This window comes from Opisthorchis viverrini (assembly GCF_000715545.1).
Source record: "Opisthorchis viverrini unplaced genomic scaffold opera_v5_246, whole genome shotgun sequence".
Taxonomy (NCBI): Eukaryota; Metazoa; Platyhelminthes; class Trematoda; order Opisthorchiida; family Opisthorchiidae; genus Opisthorchis; species Opisthorchis viverrini.
The window spans coordinates 212,800-233,834 of record NW_008751902.1 but is presented as its reverse complement, the minus strand read 5'-3'; the positions used below and the strand labels follow the sequence as shown (position 1 = coordinate 233,834).

The following is a 21,035-nucleotide window of genomic DNA, read 5'->3' as shown; positions in this document are numbered from 1 at the left end:
ATGCAATTCCAATCACGAAGAAGTAAACCCTTGGAAACCGTTTTCCACTTCTCTAATTTTTCCAATAAATGCTCCAACTCTTCTTCTTCTAGTTCAAGAGAGGAACCGGAAGACCACACTTATGTTCCTCTTTAAGCGCTGGGCATTCGACTACCAAGAAATGCAATAATTATAAGGTTACCAAAAGCTTTTCGAAAGCTCTTTGTCACCTTTGCTCTTTTTGGGTCCCACCACCTCTAGTTTCCATCATCTTATTGTTTTACTTGAGCGTCACACGGTACGCAATATGCAAACGTTTTCCGTTTGGAAAGTAAGCTGGTGTGGATGGGCGACGCATGTGCAATTCAAGCGAATTACTGTATTGTGGTCCTATTCAAAAGAGTACACTTCCTACTTCAGTTTGTACGGTATTTGATACGTCGAAGTGTAACTGTATAACTTTTTGTAAAAGGCTGCTTAATGGTTTTTAACAGACGACTACCGGTTTCCACTTTTTGAAGCATATTAGGTAGACATGATAGTGTGATGTCAATGTGTTGTAGTTCGAGATCCCGAATATGGGGCAACTCGCACATAAGGTGATCTTCGTGTGGCACATTCACTTGAAGAATGTCAGAAATGATAGATCGAGCTAGGATTCGCGCAATATCTTGTTCACACGAGCTCCACTTGCAGATGAATGTATCCCTCCAATTGTGTACTAATTGCTGTGCAAGTAGAACATAGGCCTGATGGGAACTCGGAGACTATGTGCAGTTGATGAGATTCAAGGACGGTGAAATAGGCAGTGGACTTCAGGCCATGCAATTATACTTCGATGTCTCGAATATCGTACACGACGCAGCCTTTGTGTACATTCGATTGGAACATAACATAAATCAGAAATTCCCGTTTACTTTAGTGCGAACTGTAGCTGAATACAGTTCAACAATAAATAGTGCACTTCTGTCTCCCTCTCGATGACCTACTTTCTCGGAACCTATGGTCTGATATCGGATCTCTAGAATTAATATGAACAACATGTAATCACCTTCTGTGTCCGGCTCTTGCTTTTCGTAGAACATTTTTGAACTGCTGCAAGTTGATGTGCCTTTGAAACACTTACGAAATAACTGCCGGCGCGAAGGGCTTCAAGATCAGTCTCACAGTGTCAGCATTCTGACCATTCAGCTTTTGTTTCTGCACTTAAGTCAGACATCATTCAGAGGCCCACAGTTGAATACACCTACGACGTCTCAGTGCCTTGCTTGTCCTCGATTTCTTATCTAAAATCGATTTTCCAGCCTGGCATGCCAGTAGGTAATTGTCACACTCTGTACTGCGAGCAATCTGCGCTAGTGTGTTCATTACCTGTGGTAACGTCTTCCAGCTGTCCCAAACAAGGCGACAACAAATGACCTTTTCTATTATGCACTACTGACCGTCGCTTTTTCTGCATACGGCTTCGCGATACAGGAGAATTTCGTCCGCGTCTTTGTTGCTTCCCCTGACCCTCGTATCAGGGGCGCTGAGCATTGAGCAGCACCACGTCATCGCGTACATTCACAACCGAACTCAGGCTTCGGCATGATATCGACCGATCGGCGCGAGCATATGGAATAGTGACACAGATTGGTTGCCACGGGTCTCGTGTTTGGGTTTACCCCAACACCTCATCTGAATTGGATTTTATCGTTGAATTGGTACTGGAAGGAGATGCATGAGTCACTAATGCGACCTTGTCATCTAACTGTGCCGTCACATGACAGTCAAGCCTAGCCTGAAAAGGGGCTGGTTGATTTGAGCGAGAGACATGACGGTGACACCTAAGGCTGGCTGTTGAATATATGACAAAGGAGTGAGCTTGACAACATAAGCCATAACCTTGATGTACACTGGAGAAAGTGCATCCTATGAGTTACACAGTGTAAGTTTCGGGTACTTCGGGCAAACTTCGTCAGCTGCAAAACGGACAGAATCGCATCATTGTTGGTGTCAGCATTGAAGCCGTTGACATTTCGTCTCCTTCTATTAAGTCATGCTTATGCAGTGACTTATAGAATAGGTTGAGAGTGAAGAATCTATATTTATATTCTTCTGTTTCTCGTTGATTAATCCTGTCCACTTCACAATCAATTGAGGTGGCTCATGCAGTGTGAGCATAAATTGCGAGGGATTCAGCAGGGCAACGTCCTGCATATCTTGGTACCTTTCTCTGGCATATTTTGGTTTGATCGAAAATTACTCGTTTCATCCCTTCTGAGGATCGTCAGCAGTTTGCATCACGCGAATCTCTGAGGCGCTCATAATCCATAAACTTTTGATTGATCACAATAACGCTTGACCACGTATAGCTGGACATGATTTAGCACTGCTCCCATTCGCCAGGCTATCAAGTGCAAACTGGCTGTGCATGAGGCTCGAAAGTTTGAAGACCTAAGGGAGTAGTGCTTTATCAATTTTCAGGAAATTATCGAATAATGTGTTCCTCAAAGAAACTGCAGTGCACCAACCGAAAGACGAGGTGACCTTTGTGAAGCACATTCATTTGAGGGAGACTAAACGAGAGATTCGGCTTGGGTTCAGCTGATTTCCCTGTTAACACTGAATCACTTTGTGAATGTGTGCATTTTACCCAACGTGTACAACTTAGTGTTCCAGCAGAACATATGGTTAATAGAAACCCGTGGATCTTCCTAATGAATCCAAAGAAGGGCAAACCCGGCAGTACGTTATTGGAGAGATTCCACATAAAAGGAGTGTGTTCCGACAAGTATAATTACTTCTTCAGACAGGATATGCTTCCACTTTAACCGGTATATCCTATCTAAGTGCGAGTAATCCACACTGCCGATGAAGGACTCATGTCTGAACGGTTCATCGCCCAGCTTCCATCTTTCTTCGGTTGCAGTCTGTTAGGACATTGGTGAGTCGGACCCGTTTGGTGATTCCTAACAAGGTTGGAACATATGTATATGGATTACCAGTTTTTCTGAATAGCTTAGTTTCTCCTGCGTAATAAGTAGCAGTTGCATCGGTTCCGAGTTGCCCGATGACCTGCATTAATGAGAACGCAGCCGGACACCTGAGCCGTGTGGGTGTCACTACCGTCAAGTTATCAGATCAGCATCCTCATGATTCAAGTAATTTTATCTGGTGACGTGCAGTTTCATAGTTCCATATTCTCTGTAGCAGAACTGAGCAGATATCTCCACAACATGCTCAATGATACACTTGCGCCAAGGTAGCTGTAAGCCTATCTGGCTGACAGATTTTGAAACGGAAGCTTTGACTTGACTTGTATTCTAGCGTGCCAAAGTGAACAAAAACACACCTGCGCCTGATGTACTGGGCTAGACCAAGTGTACTACATAACTGGCCACTTATGTGCACTGGCACGCAACGATCTTTCCGCCGTAAACCCATACGTGTCTACACATATCCACACCGATTCGCTACCGGAAGTCAAGGCCCAATTTCAATGCTCACCATGACAACGTTTCCTGTGACAAGGACTGGTAAAGTTTGTTTATGCCAGTGCTTACAAAATCGATGTGTTCGGGACAGGATTTTGCAAAGTAACAGCAAGCTTAATCCAAAACATCCATAAAACATCTGGTAGTCATTTCAAGAGCATGTGAGAATTCCACTCAGAGTATGTTTGCATGAATCAAAGAGGGCGTCTCCAAGTTTCGGACGAGAAACCTCGCATTCCGCAAAACCGGATGTTGTTCGTTGAAATTGGTTCTAACCTCACTGCTGTGAAATTTCTCACTGAGGGAGCTATATCATAGTGTTATGAAATTTAATATGTAAAATGCCATTCAAATCCGAGACAGACAGTATTCCCACGTCGCATGCCGGCCGCCCATCAAAAGCTGCCCTCAATCCTGGTGATCACTCCTTCACAAGTTATGATTTCCAATGAGTTTTTAAAGGCACTACAACCTTGGAAAACCACTAACATAACTCATATAGTTGAGCCAAAAATCGCAATAAATCCGCAACTGTGATCAGATGACCTTGATCTATCCTTCACTTCTGGTCACGTGAGACAGCCGCACACATCCAATGTATTTACCTTTATAGAATCGGCGCTAAAGTATATCTTGGTTGTTTGTAGGAATGCTCCAAATTTTGATTTGCAATGAGTGACTTTCTCCGGAAAACGTCCAAACTTACCGTTTTCACTCGGTAGATTATCAGAAGGGTCATACAACTTGGCACATTTTCATACGTTGTATGGATTTTAAACACCATATTCAATCCCTGGTATCGAAGGCATCTACTCTGTTTAGAAAGTTCGGTTAAGTTAGAATTTACCTATGAAATGTGAGATTCCTGATCACTGATAACGGAAAAGAAACCCGGACTTCATTCAGTAGATGGAAACTTGACAAAAGTATGTACATAATTCACTTTTGAGGTTCACGTGCTTTTGAGATCAGTTTGGTTTGTCCATGTACCTTGGTGCGTTCAGGTCCTATGTCCACTCTGGTCATGGGAATATTTCTCTCTCAGAGATCTAGTGTGTACCCTCAGTGTGTGAAATATAGTGTTGGTGACTTTTCAGCACCGATTTAAAACTACTTACACGTTTCCAAAACCGTTTTCATGTATGGTTTAATGATATTCTGAATTTCGATGGTAAAAATCAGCAGAAACCAGCCTCCCGCACCCTCCCATGATCAGCCAATGGAATCTCAGTGACTGCAGCCAGGTCTATCACATGGACCCGAGACCTATCTCCATAATGCTGAGTGCCATTCAGAGCGGCCTCTCTATGCTGATGTAGAACTACACTCAGGTTTCAGGACTCTTCCTTCTTTCGCGCACGTGGAAAAAACTGAGGTTTTTTGTCTGCTCACACTGGAATTAGGGGCTTGTTTTGAGCACATTGTCATAGGCCTTCAACCTCCAGGCCTGCATCAGGCTCAATCTGCGTTTTTCGGCCATGATCAACAGTGCACTGGCGGTCACAGTCGCGTCAGGGACAGACCTTCATGACTTGTTCTTCACTGTTGAACAGCGCGGCTGCTGCCATGACTACGGTGCTGCTGGTCCACCTTTTATTGTTCTTACACTCAAGATGCAACGAATAATCTGACTTACGTCGAGATGGCCTCGCAGCGGAATTTTTAGAGTTGTGGAAGTCTCTCTTGGCTGCCGTTCTTCTACCCGTTTTGTCTTTCTATGGTCGTTAAACTTAAATTAAGTGAGGTATGGATAAACAAGGTAAATCAGAAAAGCACTGTTGGGGTCCCAGCCATTAAGGTAACAAGGACTGTGTATGTAGTATCCGAGGTTATCTGGAGGTGGACCACATTCAGAGAGGATGTCTTCCATGGCTTCACTACCGGTTTTCGATGCTACAGAAACTTTATGAGAATGTTCTCCAACAAACTATTGAATCTTCGTTGATCGACCTCACAGCTCATTTCTCGCGTTGCTTCATGACAGATAGCGGTGTTACTCCATCAGCTCGGTAGTTTTCTTCCCACGTTGTATTGGGTGTTCCTTTGTCTATGTCTGCTAGTACAAGCCGGATTGAGTGGAATATTTATTCAACTTGAATTTTGTCTGATTATAAGTGACGTCATAATCTAACGAAATCTTAAAAAAACATTCCCAAAATCATCCTGAAAATACCTGGATTTAGCTGGTTCCAGGGTCTCCCGTCAACTATCACGTTTTGCAACGCATATCCTTCTCATCCCACAGACATTATCATCCTATGTAGCACTTGGGTATACGATTGCGAACCAGTGGGTCACCAAAAACTAGTTAGTCTTGCAAATTTTTTTTCCACCAACGTCCGACACACATTTCTTTGAAGACCGCGACTACCAAATGAAAATGCGAGGACAAGCAATCGAAACCTAATGAATGACACTGACGAATCAGTAACTAGGATTTGCTTGTCAGGTAGCATAATTATCTTTCTTTCAATCTTAGGTCATTCTTTACCTAAGGCTAACTGGGATTGTGAACAACTAAGAAGTCAAATGCTCGCTGAATTGCGTTCCGTGAAGGATATCGTTCATGAGCATCAAGTGGCCAATAAAACGCATGGCATGTCTGCATTGTTTATGGTTAAACAGATTCGTGCGTGATTCGGAAATTCAACTGTCCATCAGGGGATCAAATAATAAACCCTATTAGTGCACTGTTGATGATGGCCATAATACAAAGAACTAATAAAGGTCTTTAGTATAGTTGACAATGGTAGATGCCACACGTATAGAAATAAATACAATGCAAAATGGGAGCAAGTCAAAAGAGGAACTTACCGTCTGTGAGAGTCCCTTGGTGAAAGTCCGGAGGGCGGGAACGTGTTTTCTCCGCAGTGTGGCTGCTACACGTGTCCCATAATTGCCCGAGGACTTGTGGAGAGTGGCTGACTTTCTGTTCCCTGCGTGAGCGCGAGTCTGTGTGCTGACTGACTTTCCCTATATGTAGGTCCGTTTGCGTGCACGCGGGTGTCAGCACGTGCGTTGTTGCTACGCTCACTAGACGGTAGAGACAACCGATGCCCGATGAGTCACCTTAATGTGACGTGGTTTGTGAGTATGAAAAAAGACAAGTCTCGTGATCCAGTGAGCGACTGTGAGCTGAACGGTCAAGTTTGTGGGTGATTTGGTATCTACAACCCTCCAAACAGAAGGCGATGGCGATAGGAAGTATTTCATTTGAGATTCTACTTGATATTACATTCGGAAGGGTAAAATTTACGTAAGCGTGAGATGGGCAGCTAAAAAAACAAGAGAAAAATCCGCCAGTCCGACATAGACAGAATGCAGACTTCCACCTCAAGTAAACTAAGTTCGGAAAAGCAACTGATGAAAGAAGGTCACTGATCTCTGTCCTAAATGCGATTGCACCGGATGGTTTTCTTGCTCATTAGATAAGCCGACTCATTTGTTGTTAAAATTAGATGTCCATGTACATTTGGCTTAAAAGAAAACATATACCTGGAGACAGCCGAACTATTGGCTTTCCGTTCATTGCATGAATGCTCAACCGACTGGGTTACCAAAGCCGTATGCTGTCCATCACTCACGTGCACCTGAAGTTCACATGTAAGTCTTTACGCATCTACCTAATGCATTAGGTGATACCTGTGAGCTCTCGACTGACTTTCACAAGGGCCAAGATCTGATATTCTCTACATACGCGAACGGGCTTGACGTAAATTGTCCTAGTCTCCTCCGGGCCGTGTTTTTCGTCCAGATGATGTATCCTTAAACTTCACATTTCAAGATCGTTTACAAGTATTCGGACCATTTATAATTACAAATATGTTTTTGAGGATTTAGGCTGGCCGATTTATCAGCAAATGCTCCTCCATAAACGGGTGATTTGACATTTCACAGGCCACACTTATCAAATATTTCATTGTAAACATCTATTTTAGAGTCTCTTCAGCGCGCTTTAGTTCTTCACTGGGCTTCATTGTGTTTATAAGGGCTCTCTGGAAAATTTTTTCCTTGGTTATGTGATGTGCAATTTACTATAATCAGTTCACAGAGAATTTATCCAACCTTAGCGACAAAACCACAACGACTTAATATAAGCACAAGTGGAGCATACTCAGCACATCAAGCGATCTGTATATGCTCCTTTTTAACCGGAACAATAAACGACTAAATAATACCTTAAAACCAACTTCACATTCTATTCTGTGGTATTTTATATCCAAACAGTGTTCAGAAGCGCAGAGAGGTTTGGAGTTCGGTGCACAGTGAGCAATACTTTGAGGTAACTCATTAGTTCTGACCATGTGTAAACTAGAGTTAAATAACAAATGTATACCTTTCATGCTCCTGTTTTCAAGATTGTGACTATTCAGTCAGTTGTAGAGTACAAGCTGTGCTGCTTTCTTGCTATGGCCGGTTAGATAGGATAAAATGTAGAACAGCCTGTGTATCTCTGATGTCAATTATATCACACAGGCGGGGGGTCTTTGAAGGCGTGGTCATAAGATAGTGTGACAATTTAGATTGCGGACATCTCAATATTGCGTAGATTTCGTCCTACTTTCAAAGCCGATCAGTGGTAAAAATCCGAGAAATCCTACACAGCTTTTTCATCACGATTTGAAGTGTTTGACAGTTTGCATTTCACACAATTTTAGGACCATTCAAACCTGCACCATACATTTCACGGCTAAATGCTGTACCACTCGATCACGAGCGGGTGACCAGCGATGTGACAGAATCGTCACAGACAGAATTCAGCGTCACCATATATCAATCATTGCGGTTAAGTCACGTGATCTGGAGTGGACTGGAGGCGTCATGTGACTTTCGGGGTTCTGTCCCCTCTGAGAGGATTGCACATGCTTTGTCAGTAGTGAAAGAGATTTGATGTTTCATTGTAGACTTTGCTCTGTAGGTGCAGTAAATCTATATTGAAAATCCAAGAAGCACTCTGAAGCTTATTCATCGTTGTTGAGACTCACTGTCAGTGCCCATCTCAAGAAATATCCAAGAAGCTTTAAAGACGCAGCCATTCTCGTACCCTTCTGAGGCCAGTCTTATTGAACCTCATTTTCCGACATTTAGCATCACTGGCAGCACGAAAAAGAATCGGTAGACGACTTTAAATAACTTTCTTGAAAAATACATAGCCGTGGTAGTGAAGGTTTTGTGCAGTATATTTACGGAGAGAGAAAAGAAAGGAAGGAAATGCACGGGTCAGAATTTGGGGCAATTCGCCTCCATTGAATTCCATTCCTTAAAGTAAACCAAAAGTAAGCGAAATTTGCGATCATTCAGAAACCTATGATTGCCATGTACACGTCCTAATGACTTTGGCTATGTTCTTCACATTCCTGGCGTATTGAATTTCTCAAAGTGATGACAATTTCGTTCCGTCACCGCTCGAGCACATATGACAAATCTGGAGTCCGTGTAGCCTGTGGGTTTGCTCTTTTGTATGGGGCGTAAGATAATTGTGAAGAGGGCATAAGCGTTCCTGGTTTAATATCAATTGGCGGAGGTAAATTACGGTAGGGATTTGGTCGCATTCCGTAAAATGCTTTTGGTGCTCCAGATTCCGTTATGACGGGTTTCTGGGTAGGGCTGAATCCGCTAGCAATACTGGTGGCACCAGAAGGAAACACAGTAAAATTGTTCATTGGAGAATCTGTATATGCTAGGTTGTATTCCGGAGGTTTGAGTGGAGGTCTTTCGTTTGGCAGTATCAATGGCTTTGTCGGAGGTGTTCCGTCTTCGTCATTCGATTCATGCAAATTGTGGCTCGTCGATTTTTCTGGGTGTGGGAAAAGTGTGAAAATGTAAAATTCTTTCACATTCCAAGAAAATAAACCCAGCAAACTTTAACACCAAGCCGCATAACATATTAGGAAAATCGTTTCGTGGTTTTAAAAGACAGCACTGAGATTCAAACAGTACTTTGGGCAGAAAAACAACACTAACGGCCGGTACTTTTCATTTCAAAAACGATCCGAATCACCATTGCAGCAGCAAAGGGTTGGACGTCAATTTTTGTAGCTCATCATAGAACCGAATCTCATTATTGGGAAGCCCAAACTCAAACAATTCCATGTATGAAGCGACCACTTCCTTGACAAGAATGCATGATTTCAAATTTCACTTGGTTCACAGGTCCCTTGCTTCAGCTAAGTTCACTTCTCCAACCATGTAAAAAGGCACATACGTTAAAGCTACTGCAGTTCGGTTCGCCGAATCACGGAGAATGTCCAGTGGGGAGTCATAAATAGGGACAATCGTCTTGCGATCTCTACGAAGCCTAATCATCTAGTTTCCCTCCGAATAGAGAGTTCGGAACTGTTGCACATTCAGGATGGTAGACTTTTTGTGCATGTGCCACTAGCTACGAGATTAGGACATGTCCGTTTGGGTGTCATGTTTCAGAATCCGTATTGCCGAAAATGACAGTTACCAACACGAATGAGTTTGCTAATCACAGCTTCCACACCTGGTTTTTATGTCACGGACTGATAAGTTTGGTGCAACCGATATATCACTGAACGAAAGGATTATGTGAGTTAGTTTGTTCTTTTACACACAAAGCAAATTATTTACCTTACTTCACTAGACCTAATATTTTGCGTAGAACTGAATCCAAAGTTTTCACCAATTTGACTGGGTCATTTTCTTTGACTGGCCGCCTTGCCTAACACTCTAGGGCGATTACTTTTGCAGGATTGTGGTAATACACCGAAACTGTAAATTAAATCGAGGGCTTGGTTTTATACTAGTGAGATACGTCATACAGTATTTCTAAAGCATTATGGATATCAAATTTCGAAGATGAGATCACCATGGCAACTGCAGCTGCCCTCCAGGGTAGCGGAGAATCGGTACAACTAGTTAGACTACGGACCCTGTCAGTTCTGACCAGCATTTCAGTTGGTCACGGCCAACTAGGTTTGTTTTTTCCAATAGGGGAAATGAACCATCTTGGTTGTTATGTTTAAATAATTGAGGAATTTTCACACTCAGACTTGACCAAACTATACAAAAAATAAGCAGGATAGGAAGTGCAACCGCTATGTAACACTGCCTGATGAGAGCGTCTGTCGAACTGAGTGCAGTCCTCTAAAGGAGAGCAATGTTCATCAACCAAGACAACTGGTTCTGTGAATTTGGTGTATTCCAAATAGATGAAAACTGACTAAGCAAGATCCAATTTTTTAGAAGTTTCAAGAAGATACCAAATAGGCACACAGATTTTAACAGATGAGCACTCGGGTGATGTAAGAGTTGCAAAGTATAATATGTTCAAAAGCTTAAAGCTTAACCGTCAGTCGAGTCAAATTTTCTTGTCTGAGGGCATGCTGTATAACAGGGGAACCCGGTAGGTTCCATACTCCCTACATATTTAGTATCCGACGGATGAGCAGCGTCGTTAGTCAAATTGTTAGTTTACATCCAATAGGAGGTTAAACTCACGTCGTTTTACTGTGGTGGCTATGTCAGTCCGACTCTTTCCGGCCTCTTGTTCCCCCAACTGGGTATCATTATTTTTATGATGATTGTCACTGCCCAGTTTCAACATTCGTCCCGTTTCCGGATTGACACACTCAAGTGGAACTTTCATTTGAGTATCTTTCGTCTGATGAGTAGACTGACCGCGTTTTCGGTACCAAACGAAGGAGAGTACTCCCAGCAAAAGTAGAATGACACCTCCGCATATGGGTAGCAACGTACCCAGAAGCAAGTTGCGTTGTTTCATTTGGGCATCTAGCGGTCCGTAGCTAGTGCTCTGTTTCGAATCCAAATCCGTTACTTTATATTGATCTGGAAACGATGATGGGTAGGTGGCTGTTCCTATCACCGGTTCGGGAATCAATATGGGTATTCGACCTGAGAACAGAAATCAAACAGAGTTGGTTCATCATTTGGCTGAATACATGAATGGCCTTAAGAGCTACATTTTGGATTGTTTTTAGATGAAAGTGCTACATGGACAATTTGGTGGTTGATATGGTGACAGGTAGGAAATACAACCGCCATTCAGCATCAACAGCACTAAAGAAACTACCAAAAAAAAACGGCAAAGTGGACTCAATGTTCAATAAGTTGAACAAGTTTTTGTTTTATAGCTCACCGATAATAAAAAATGTATCAGTCTTATGTAGCGTACTGTGATATATGTGGCACACACCAGTGCAATAAGATATTTAGCACTGAAGTCAGTATCCGAGTTGTCGTGTTTCATGAAAGTTCTGTGATGAATAAACCACGCTTGTCCGTCCAACCATCCGCCTGGCAGACACAGAACAGTGTGCGTTTTTCGAGCAATTTTTCGTTAAGGCGATTGAGTTGGAGGGTCAGAAGTCCAAGCTATCAGTTAGGGCGTCCAGACGTTAGACAGGAAATATTATGTATATCAGGAGATTCTGATCTATCCATACCGAATCAGATGAGGCCCTATCCACTTGAACGTATCAACTACTGAGCGCTCAGAAACTGGTCGCGAGGTATTCCAACGGACATCAGCATTCATTTTCAGAGGACCAGATTTGTTCGGGTCCGTATAAGGGTTGTCCGCAGAGATGTTCCATGATTATTCCGCATAATAGGCTAGAAAACTTTGTAACTCCCAACCATCGTGTTTAGCTCTGCCCCAATCACATCAGACAACTTTTATACCGCATTCCCATTTTTGATCGCTGCCTGGCCTAAATCCAACCTGCCACTGGGTCGTAGCTGCGAAAATTCATTGTCGCATCTTAGCTTGGCGTCGTCTTTTGAAAATGTACTTCAAAAATTTCGTTTACAATCCCATGGATTGATACTTTCGTATATGATTTTTCAATATTGCTTTTCAGTTTCGGTTGTAAACGTGACATCTAGGATCTAGTGCTAGAATCCACATACATAGTAGTGTATTGAGTGTGTTTTAAGCCACGCCTTTTACCAAAGATAACTTTCTTTGGTTGGTCGCTCAGATTATCCGAGTTTCTGAATAACGACTTTGCTGGTTACCATGTATCCTGCATTTATCTGATCCTTTTTATTTGTATGTTCTCTTTTCCAGAGTTTGTCGTGCAATTTCCAAAAATGAGCCACCCTAAATTTTCATCGGAATTCACAGCAGCTGATTTTTCGAAGCTATCCAACATAAGCCAACACGTTTTGTACGATTGAAGTTGAAATCTCCAAGCTAGATATTCAGGAAATTGAACACAAATTTTCCAAGTGATCAAGCACACATTTTTGGACGTTACAAGTGGGATTAATCCCTGTAATAGCAAGAGAGCCAGTTCACACAAGTGCACATGAACAACCAGTTGTTTATCGGAAAAGTTGTTTATGTAACTGTGTAGATACAGATGGCAAGGAAATACTTACTTCAACTTCGAAGGGATTAATGTTGTTACCGTTCGCTGTGATGTATTAGTTGGCCCTCAATGCCTTTAGGAATGAACAGCACATTGTTATTACATGAAAGTTGCCCGTTTGTTCATAGATTGCTGGATATATAACAAGGTAGTGGGATTAAGACCTCAAAGGTGTTAACTATAGCTTACCCGATGAGTCAGAGACTCAAAAGAAGAGCTGGTCTCCTTTGACAAGGTTCCATCCTCTCAGGCCAGTGAAAGAGTTATTACAGTTCCTAGCCTTTACTCATCAATGTATAGAAAGTAGGTGCGCTCTAATGAATGAAGATGCTTCTATAATGCGACCCAATTAAGGCCGGCTCAACACGACATTATCGGGTAGACGTGAGCTATATATCTTGTTGAGTAACAACCACAAATATGTGGTGAATGGAACCAGGAAGGAACAAACACAGATCTAGCAGATATCAACAAAAGATCAGTACACTATTCGCAGCTTGGTTACAAAGTAACACACTAGTCTTAGAGTTGCTGAAAATTCTTCGACAGTCCACTACCGGTTTTGCCCTTCTTGGGGCAAAATAAATAGGCGCATTATTGAAGTTTCCATAAACCCCATATTCTGCTTGAACCTAAATTGCACGAAATTAGCAAAGCGCATTCATTTGCAAACAAGTTTGGTTTTACAATAGACAACTGGAACTCAGGTGAAACTCGTTTATGATCTTTCTAAGCAACTGAATGTGCTTCACCAAGCCGCCTCAAGTCTCATTTCCTACAATACCCGAGATATCGCGATACATGTATAGACGTAACACTGTTTCTAAGGTTGCCAAAAATTCTTCGACAGCCCACGATCGGTTTTGCCTTTCTTAGGGCTCATCCAAAAGACACAGTCCCCGAGTTTCCGTTAACCTTAAAATCATTATAAAGGGGAGATTGAGCTGGGTTCCAGGTGAGTCTCTCGCAAAACCAAATCAGTTTACGAATTATTGTATTGCGGGATACGTTTATGTTTTGCATCATCAGGCATGTTATCCGTTTTCTTGTCCAACAACGAAAAGATATATTTGTAATGTACTACTCATAAGGTTGCTGGTTTCAAGTAGAACATAAGGTCGACTGAAACCCGGGGACTGCGCCTACCTAATGAGTCCCAAAAAGGGCGAAACTGGTTGTGAGCTGTCGACGGATTTTCAACAACTTCATGACTAGTACATTACAAATATATACACGTATCGCGATATCTCGAATATCGTAGCGACTGAAGCATAAAGAGGCCTGGTGCAGCACATTCATTTGCCTGGAAACATCGCAAACGAGTGGTTCAGCTGGGTTCCAAGTGAGTCTCTCGAAAAACCTAATTAGTTTGCAAATGAGTGTATATTAGCTAACGATAAGATAATTATGAGAAGGCGACCAAGCATTGACTCGACAGATGGTCTGTGAAAGAGTCGATCCTGATGGGCCTTAATTGATAAGGACAGATGTATTTGAGTCGTGGACACACATTTAACATCGCCGGTATTTGAAGGATCAGTAAATAAGGTATATTACAAGGGGATTTTGAATGGTCGCTTTTTTGTTCATGGACTAACTTATTAGCCTTTGCTTCGTCATAGTAGAAACCTACAAGCATTGTTGATGAAGCAGTTCTCCCAGACAACTCAGTTTGCTGCACCGATGCTTTTGTGGTCAGTAGCATTTTTCACTCACTTTTCAGGAAAAATCCTAACGCAGTCAGTTAGAGAAATAGATTTTTTCTTGAATTACTGTGTTGGTCCGACGACCAAGACTATTTGAGACTAAATTAGGTTTTTCCGGACGCGAATTGTCTAGCGGACTTTCCCCACATAGGCATTGTTTTTTCCCGAACAAACTAAATAAAGTTAAATGCTTTCGAAACTGTGAACGGAAATTTAATGACATATGGGAAGCGCTTGGTTCTGAAGATACGTGGGGCCATGTTTCCGCTTCACACAACCGAACGGATCAAAAATTGTGATGAAAAGAATGAAGAAGAGGGAATCACGTGACTGGGTTCCAAAACCCAAAATAATCTCTTTGATTTTGTTCAATAAAATGGAATTTTGCTATTCCCATAGACTGTAATGACTTATTTCTGCTTGACAGGCAATTAGAATTGCAGCGCTTCAGTGTACCTGATACTGAGTTATCTTTTTCCGCACAGCATTGTCTCTAGAACATGATACAACTGGACGAAGAATCAAACGAATAACAGTATTGACCACCTCAGTAGAGTTATACACACCAAGAGTTGTTCGCATTGGTGTTTATTCAGTAGGGTGACAATGAACCCATTTACTTGGTGGAACACATCACTCACGAGGCCGCTGAAAACTGCCCGACAGCCTGGAGCTTATCAGGTAGACAAGGTCAACTAGTATGTTCTAACTTAACCCAAATCGTACGCAGGTGACGAAGGGCACCCATCTGAAAATTAGGTTAGTGTTATCGGGATGCTCAAGTAAATCACAGTGTGTGCTTTTCAACTTAATTTTCAGACGAGGTATTTTGTCAATTGCGTAAAATTCGGTGCTCATGCGATGGAAACTCAAGGACTGTGCCTACCTGATGAACTCGAAAATGGACGAAACTAGTCGTTTGCTATCTAGGAGCTTTCAGTAACCTTATGGGTATTTCGAATATCGTATCAAGTGAAACGTGAGGCAGTCTTTGTACATTATTTTCAATCAAAGAATATCATAAAGGGGGGTCCGATTGGAATTAAGTCAGCCATCTCAGTAACATTGAGTTTCTACGCAATGAACGCAAATTTCATTTCGTAAGAGAAATTAAATTTCGACTGTGGTTTACGGAAAGGCTCAGGTGTTTTATTTTACCAAACAATAATACGAGATATTTTCATAAAGGAAACTACTCACAAGGTTGCTGAAAACTCTTCGACAGCCCACGACCGGTTTCGCCCATCTTGGGGCTCATCAGGCAGGCGCAGTCCCCGAGTTTTCGTCAACCTTATGATCTACTTGAACCCAAATTGCACCGTTTTCGAGAAATACACTCATTTGCAAACCAATTTGGTTTTCACGGGAGACTCTATTGAATCTCTCGTTTATGATGTCCTCCAGCCGAATATGCTGCACACAGGCCGCCTCAGTTGGCATGAGTACATTATAAACGAGAGATTCAAATGAGTTTCCCTTGAAAACCAAATTGATTTGTAAATGAGTGTATTTCTCGAATAATACATTATTTCAGAGAGGCTTGGTGAACAATCGATGAATTTACTGCTGAGCAACTTTTCGATTTGACAGAAAACTTCATCAGGCTAAGTATGTGAGCAGGTTAATGAGGTCTTCAGCCAGTGGGGATTTCACATGACTAGCAAACTTGAGCAGTGTTGGGTGTCGTCCTGAAGTTCCTGCTTGTTGGTTAGCAGGAATTGATTGGATCTTACTCTATTTGAATTTTGTACTTTTAAACCGTTTTGATGATCAGTGCACACCGCTCCGTGTCATCTCGACTGATCTTAAACTGCTCTATACACACTTGCCAGTTCCACGCCCTCTATTGTATTTGCAGCGAAAGGCTTGGCGATTCCCACCGCCTCAGCTACCAGTCGCGGTGGTATGAATCTGTGCCCATCTCAGAATATCCACATTTCCAAAATCTATCCTGTGCCCAGTGTCTAGTGCATGTCCTGCCATCGCCGAATCATTGAACATCGCGTGATATTCAGCTACGTTTCTCGGTGGTCTATAACGGATCGACGATACTCACCGATTCTGGTTTGCAGTTTTTTGGCTGTCTGACCTATATAAACCTTCGTACAATCGTTACATTTTAACTGGCATACACAGTTCCTAGTCCTGCCAAACGGAACGCGACCTTTTAACTGCACCACCCCCTAGCGCAAAGTCTCCCCATTCTGGAATGCTACTACAATGTTAGCCGTATTCATTATACTTCTAATGACTTCAGATGTCCTTGTTTTGTATGGAATGACTGCTGTTTCGATCCACTCCTTGTTGGGCCTTAGTGTTGGCACGAATAACGTCTCAGTTGCCGCCTAATTAAACCTGAGCATCCGCTAGCTTGAAGTTGCATCTTACCGAAATGATACGAGGCGATGTGCAGTTATCAGCAAAAGTACAAAATACAAGCAGAGTAAGAACTTCACAGCTAGTAAGTAAATCTTTGCGGATGTTTTAAATTACACGAACGCTTAGCCAGCCATGAGTACCGGAGCCTACACGCACGTACGCATTCCACGGCTTAGAATAGAAATCCCGAATACTGGGCATTACAACACAAAGTATGATTTTTTTCGGAGATTCTTACACTCTACTGTAGATCGCGTTTTCAAATGCTGTTTGTCTGGGTTATCAGCTTCGGTAAGATCAGTGGATAATCAACTAGACTTCTTCCTAGCGTACAGTTTGTGACAAAAAATATATTTGCCAATTTCATGTCTTGAGGAGGGCGAACGCATTGCCCTTCTAAAAAGTACTGCGTGGGGACGGAGTGGAATATTATTCATTTGAAGTAGTCAAGAAAGACGCTAACACATTAACTCTATATTTAAATCCTTTCTGATTAGCTGCAAACTGAGTACATACAATGGGTTGGTCACGTAGCCAATGTGCGCAAATTTAATATAGGAGAAAAGTAGGCATGGAAACTAGCAGAAAACGTCTGGATTTGTGCACAACCCAACTAAACTGCGGATTTACTGGTCTATGGGGCGTGGATAGGAGTACTTTGAGTCTAACTAAATCGTCAACTATGTAACATGAGAGTAGACAGTTTGATTCAAGAGCTTGTATAGAACGTTCACTGAGACATTCGTTTGCGTGATTGCCATTTCCATGACTTTAGGGCAAGGCTGGCCGAAGACAGTTAAATGCAGCCTGAGTTAGTCGGAAATAGAATGCTCATTTACATAGGCTGAAACTTTTCACGTAGTTTAAAAAGTTTTCACTGAATGGCTTGAACGAAAAATCACTTTTTTTCGCATCCTTTACAGAGATATGAATGTAGTGGAGCTAAACGGTATCTTTTCCCGACATTCTTACTTTGAAGTTTTGCACATGGTCCCAATCTTTCCATTTGCACTTCTTTCAGGATTCCCACTCCGGATGACTTCAGATGTGCTGCCAATTCTGGCAGTGGCTGCAACCCGAAACCCGTATCACCAAGCAGCCTTCTTTCCAGATGAATGAGGTCTCTTTCCGGGCAACCGTGACTTGTTCGAGGAGATCTTTGAATCCATTGCGCCGCCACTTTATTTTTCATGCCTGGCCACAAACTGACATATCGCTTTCTACGATTGCTTGACATTGCTGACCATTTTTGGCTCTGTTTCATCCATTTATCCCAGTGCTGCTGTTGCTCTAGTGAAGCAATCTGGTCATTGACGGTTCCCACATCATGACTCTTCATGAGCAATGACTTTTGGGCCCAGATTACTGTAAACCCATGAGCTGAAATGCACGGGAAATGCTTGAAGCTTCAAAGTGAATCTAAAACACATTATTTTCATACATTTAATTGTTTCAAGCAAGTTAATGCGGAAAAATAGTTTGGAAATTTACTATTCATAGGATAAATAGCATTCAAAGTGATCAATAGAATAAGAGTACATAGTCAAGATAACAGAGTTGGGACTATCAGTTGCATAATTGGGCAGCACTAAAAACTGATATAGTCAGATTTAGCGGAAGACGTGCAAAATCTGAGGGCACAAATGATGCACAGATCAAAAAGCCACTGTGAAGATAAATGCTCATGTCCTCATTGAAGCCTTTCTTTCTTCTAGTGATTATTGTGAGGCGAAAATGTCAGGATTTGAGGAATGCACCCAAAAAAGAAAGAATACATAAACTCTCAAACCATTTCCATTTCCATAAGATACTCAGTATCGTGAGTTCGGGTCCAGTTCTCATTATTCTTTGTTCTTGTGTGTCCACTTGATAAACCCCAACATGTACGAAAGCATTTGTATGCGGGATTCCAGCAAACTATGGGCTCAAGGATGGCGATTATGGTGCTCTCCATGAGGATCAAGAGCTATCCAGCTACGGCCCTCCGGCCTTCACCAGCAGATACACTGAATATTTCATCTTTTGGTTAGACTAACTTCACGTATACACATAAACCATGGCCACCTACCTTGATAGTTGAAGGTGAGTAGAAGAACATCCATGTTATTGGCACACGAGGGATTTCCCGAACATTGTGGCCTTAAAAAAGTGTCCAGAGCAGCAACTAGGCGCCAGCGGTCTGACAGGCTATGCCCACCAGCCCATGGTTTACCAGATTCCGCCCCAAATCGCATGATGACCCGATGATTGTACACGCTTGGAAGTTGTGGGTTTGACCCGGCCACGTGGACAGAGAAAGTGACATGCTCTTGTTCCACGCGAGAATCAGCAGCAATCCTGATGGTATAAGTGAAACGGTTTTGAAATTCCAAGTCAGAACCTATTATTTGGCTAGAAATGTGAGTCAATAACCAACCCAAAGAATGTCTACTAATTTGACTCCAAATATCATACAAATTCCAATCGACCTTGTTAATCTGATGTTCCTATTTTCATGCACATCAGGTCATCCTGAATTTCTGTCGACATTCATTGGTATCTTACTCAAAGGTGCGCTAATTGTGTGCTGAAGTAATTGGACTGATTTCATGACGTCTACAGGTACAGGTTGTACCAAGGCTGTTAAGCTGTCCTAGCATTTGAGCGAAGCCGACAGTGGAGGGAGGAACCTGAAGCGTTGGACCATGACCTGCTTTCGGCTTGGAAACTTATTGCCCCGGCCTGAAGCTTCTATGTATATATCTTCTCTGAGTTTGCTTCCAACACTTTGAAAACGTTTGGACCACAGATTTCTAGACTTATTTACAAGTAATTAAATGGTGTGATAAGCCCATCAGGAGCGAAATCATTAAGCAACTGGTACGTGATTGAAGCATCTCAAACGCATATTTCTTCACAGCCACAACAAAGCAATTTTAGGGTTAAAATATGTGAATGTGGTTGGGAAAGATGAGGGTATAAAAGCCTCTCCAACTTTCTCCACGTCAGCAACGAAAAACACCCTGCTGACCTCAAGGCTTTCTGGGGCACATTTGTCCTTTTATGGTCCCTAATAATCAGGGTTACAACGTAAATCAATAGATCAACCACGTTCAAATATAACGTAACATCAACAAGAGGATGAGAGTGTACAGTGTTCAATAGTTGGTTGTTAATCAAGTGGCTGTACCTGTTTACCAAGCTTTGCAGTCTATAGTTTCATTTGGTTCAGTAGGCAATACAAATGCTTCGGAACGTGTATCTTTCCTCGTTACTAGATCTCCTCAGGTTGACATTTTCTGAAAGATGACAACACATTCCTGCTTTGTTGCTATGATGAGTAAANTCCTCGTTACTAGATCTCCTCAGGTTGACATTTTCTGAAAGATGACAACAAATTCCTGCTTTGTTGCTATGATGAGTAAAACAGACGTGATGATGGTTATCCCGATGGAGAGATACTGACAATGATGTAGAAGGTTCTATCAGTCATCCCGACAATGCGTTTCAAGCCATAGTAGATGTTCCCCCATCAGACTTGACACGATACTATGCGCTAACTTCAGCCTGACGGCTGACTCCATTTTATTCACACCATTGGTGTCATTACTAAAGCATTGTTTAGCAAGAGCACCACAGTGATTCTCCTGTGTATATCAGTGCATTTTTTTTGTATCAATACGACTGCAAACGTAGTTTTGTGGTTCCCTGGTAATTCAAAACACGTGCAGCAGATGACTGGTTTTGATAGCAAGCACTGAGTGAATGATTGGGATTGCGGCATTTCCTTGCTTTTGGGCTAACATTACAAAGAGGATAGAGACTTTGCGCGTAAACTTATTCTATTTTCTGCTTGTTCTTCCATTCACTCTGACGATATATGAACTTTTATCTGATTTTCGCTTGCGCACATACAAGATATTTGCGAACTTTTGATTGACGTTGCCGTTCGGTTAACTCAACTAAGAAACATTAATTTGGTCACCGCAGAAGAGATGGGTAAACCAAAATGATGTTGACGACGGAGGTGGAGTGAACAGAGTAGTTAGTTAGTACAATTTTTCCAAAGATATTTTACAAGCAAACCCATGTGGAACAGAACAAAAGGACAACTGAGATCGTCTGCGGCTTGGACAGATGATAGTGGGGTCGGTACT

The 21,035-nt window shown here is 42.2% G+C and overlaps 2 protein-coding genes across 2 annotated transcripts in view; both read right to left on the bottom strand.

Annotated features, from left to right (window-relative positions):
• Positions 1-1,639: 1,639 nt before the first annotated feature.
• Positions 1,640-8,491, bottom strand: T265_08921 (hypothetical protein; the record flags this gene model as incomplete). The annotated part of the gene is made up of 3 exons (XM_009174860.1): positions 1,640-1,759; positions 5,092-5,184; positions 8,441-8,491. 3 exons carry the CDS (start codon positions 8,489-8,491, stop codon positions 1,640-1,642), a joined length of 264 nt encoding a protein of 87 aa, XP_009173124.1.
• Positions 8,492-8,622: 131 nt separating this feature from the next.
• The window catches only part of T265_08920 (hypothetical protein), a gene marked incomplete at both ends in the record, with an annotated part of 28,716 nt that continues 16,303 nt past the window's right edge, over positions 8,623-21,035 (bottom strand). Inside the window, 4 exons of the mRNA XM_009174859.1 lie at positions 8,623-9,252; positions 10,920-11,333; positions 17,872-18,279; positions 18,968-19,236. Coding sequence (XP_009173123.1) covers positions 8,855-9,252; positions 10,920-11,333; positions 17,872-18,279; positions 18,968-19,236 — 1,489 coding nt within the window. The remainder of the gene's footprint in view (positions 9,253-10,919; positions 11,334-17,871; positions 18,280-18,967; positions 19,237-21,035) is intronic.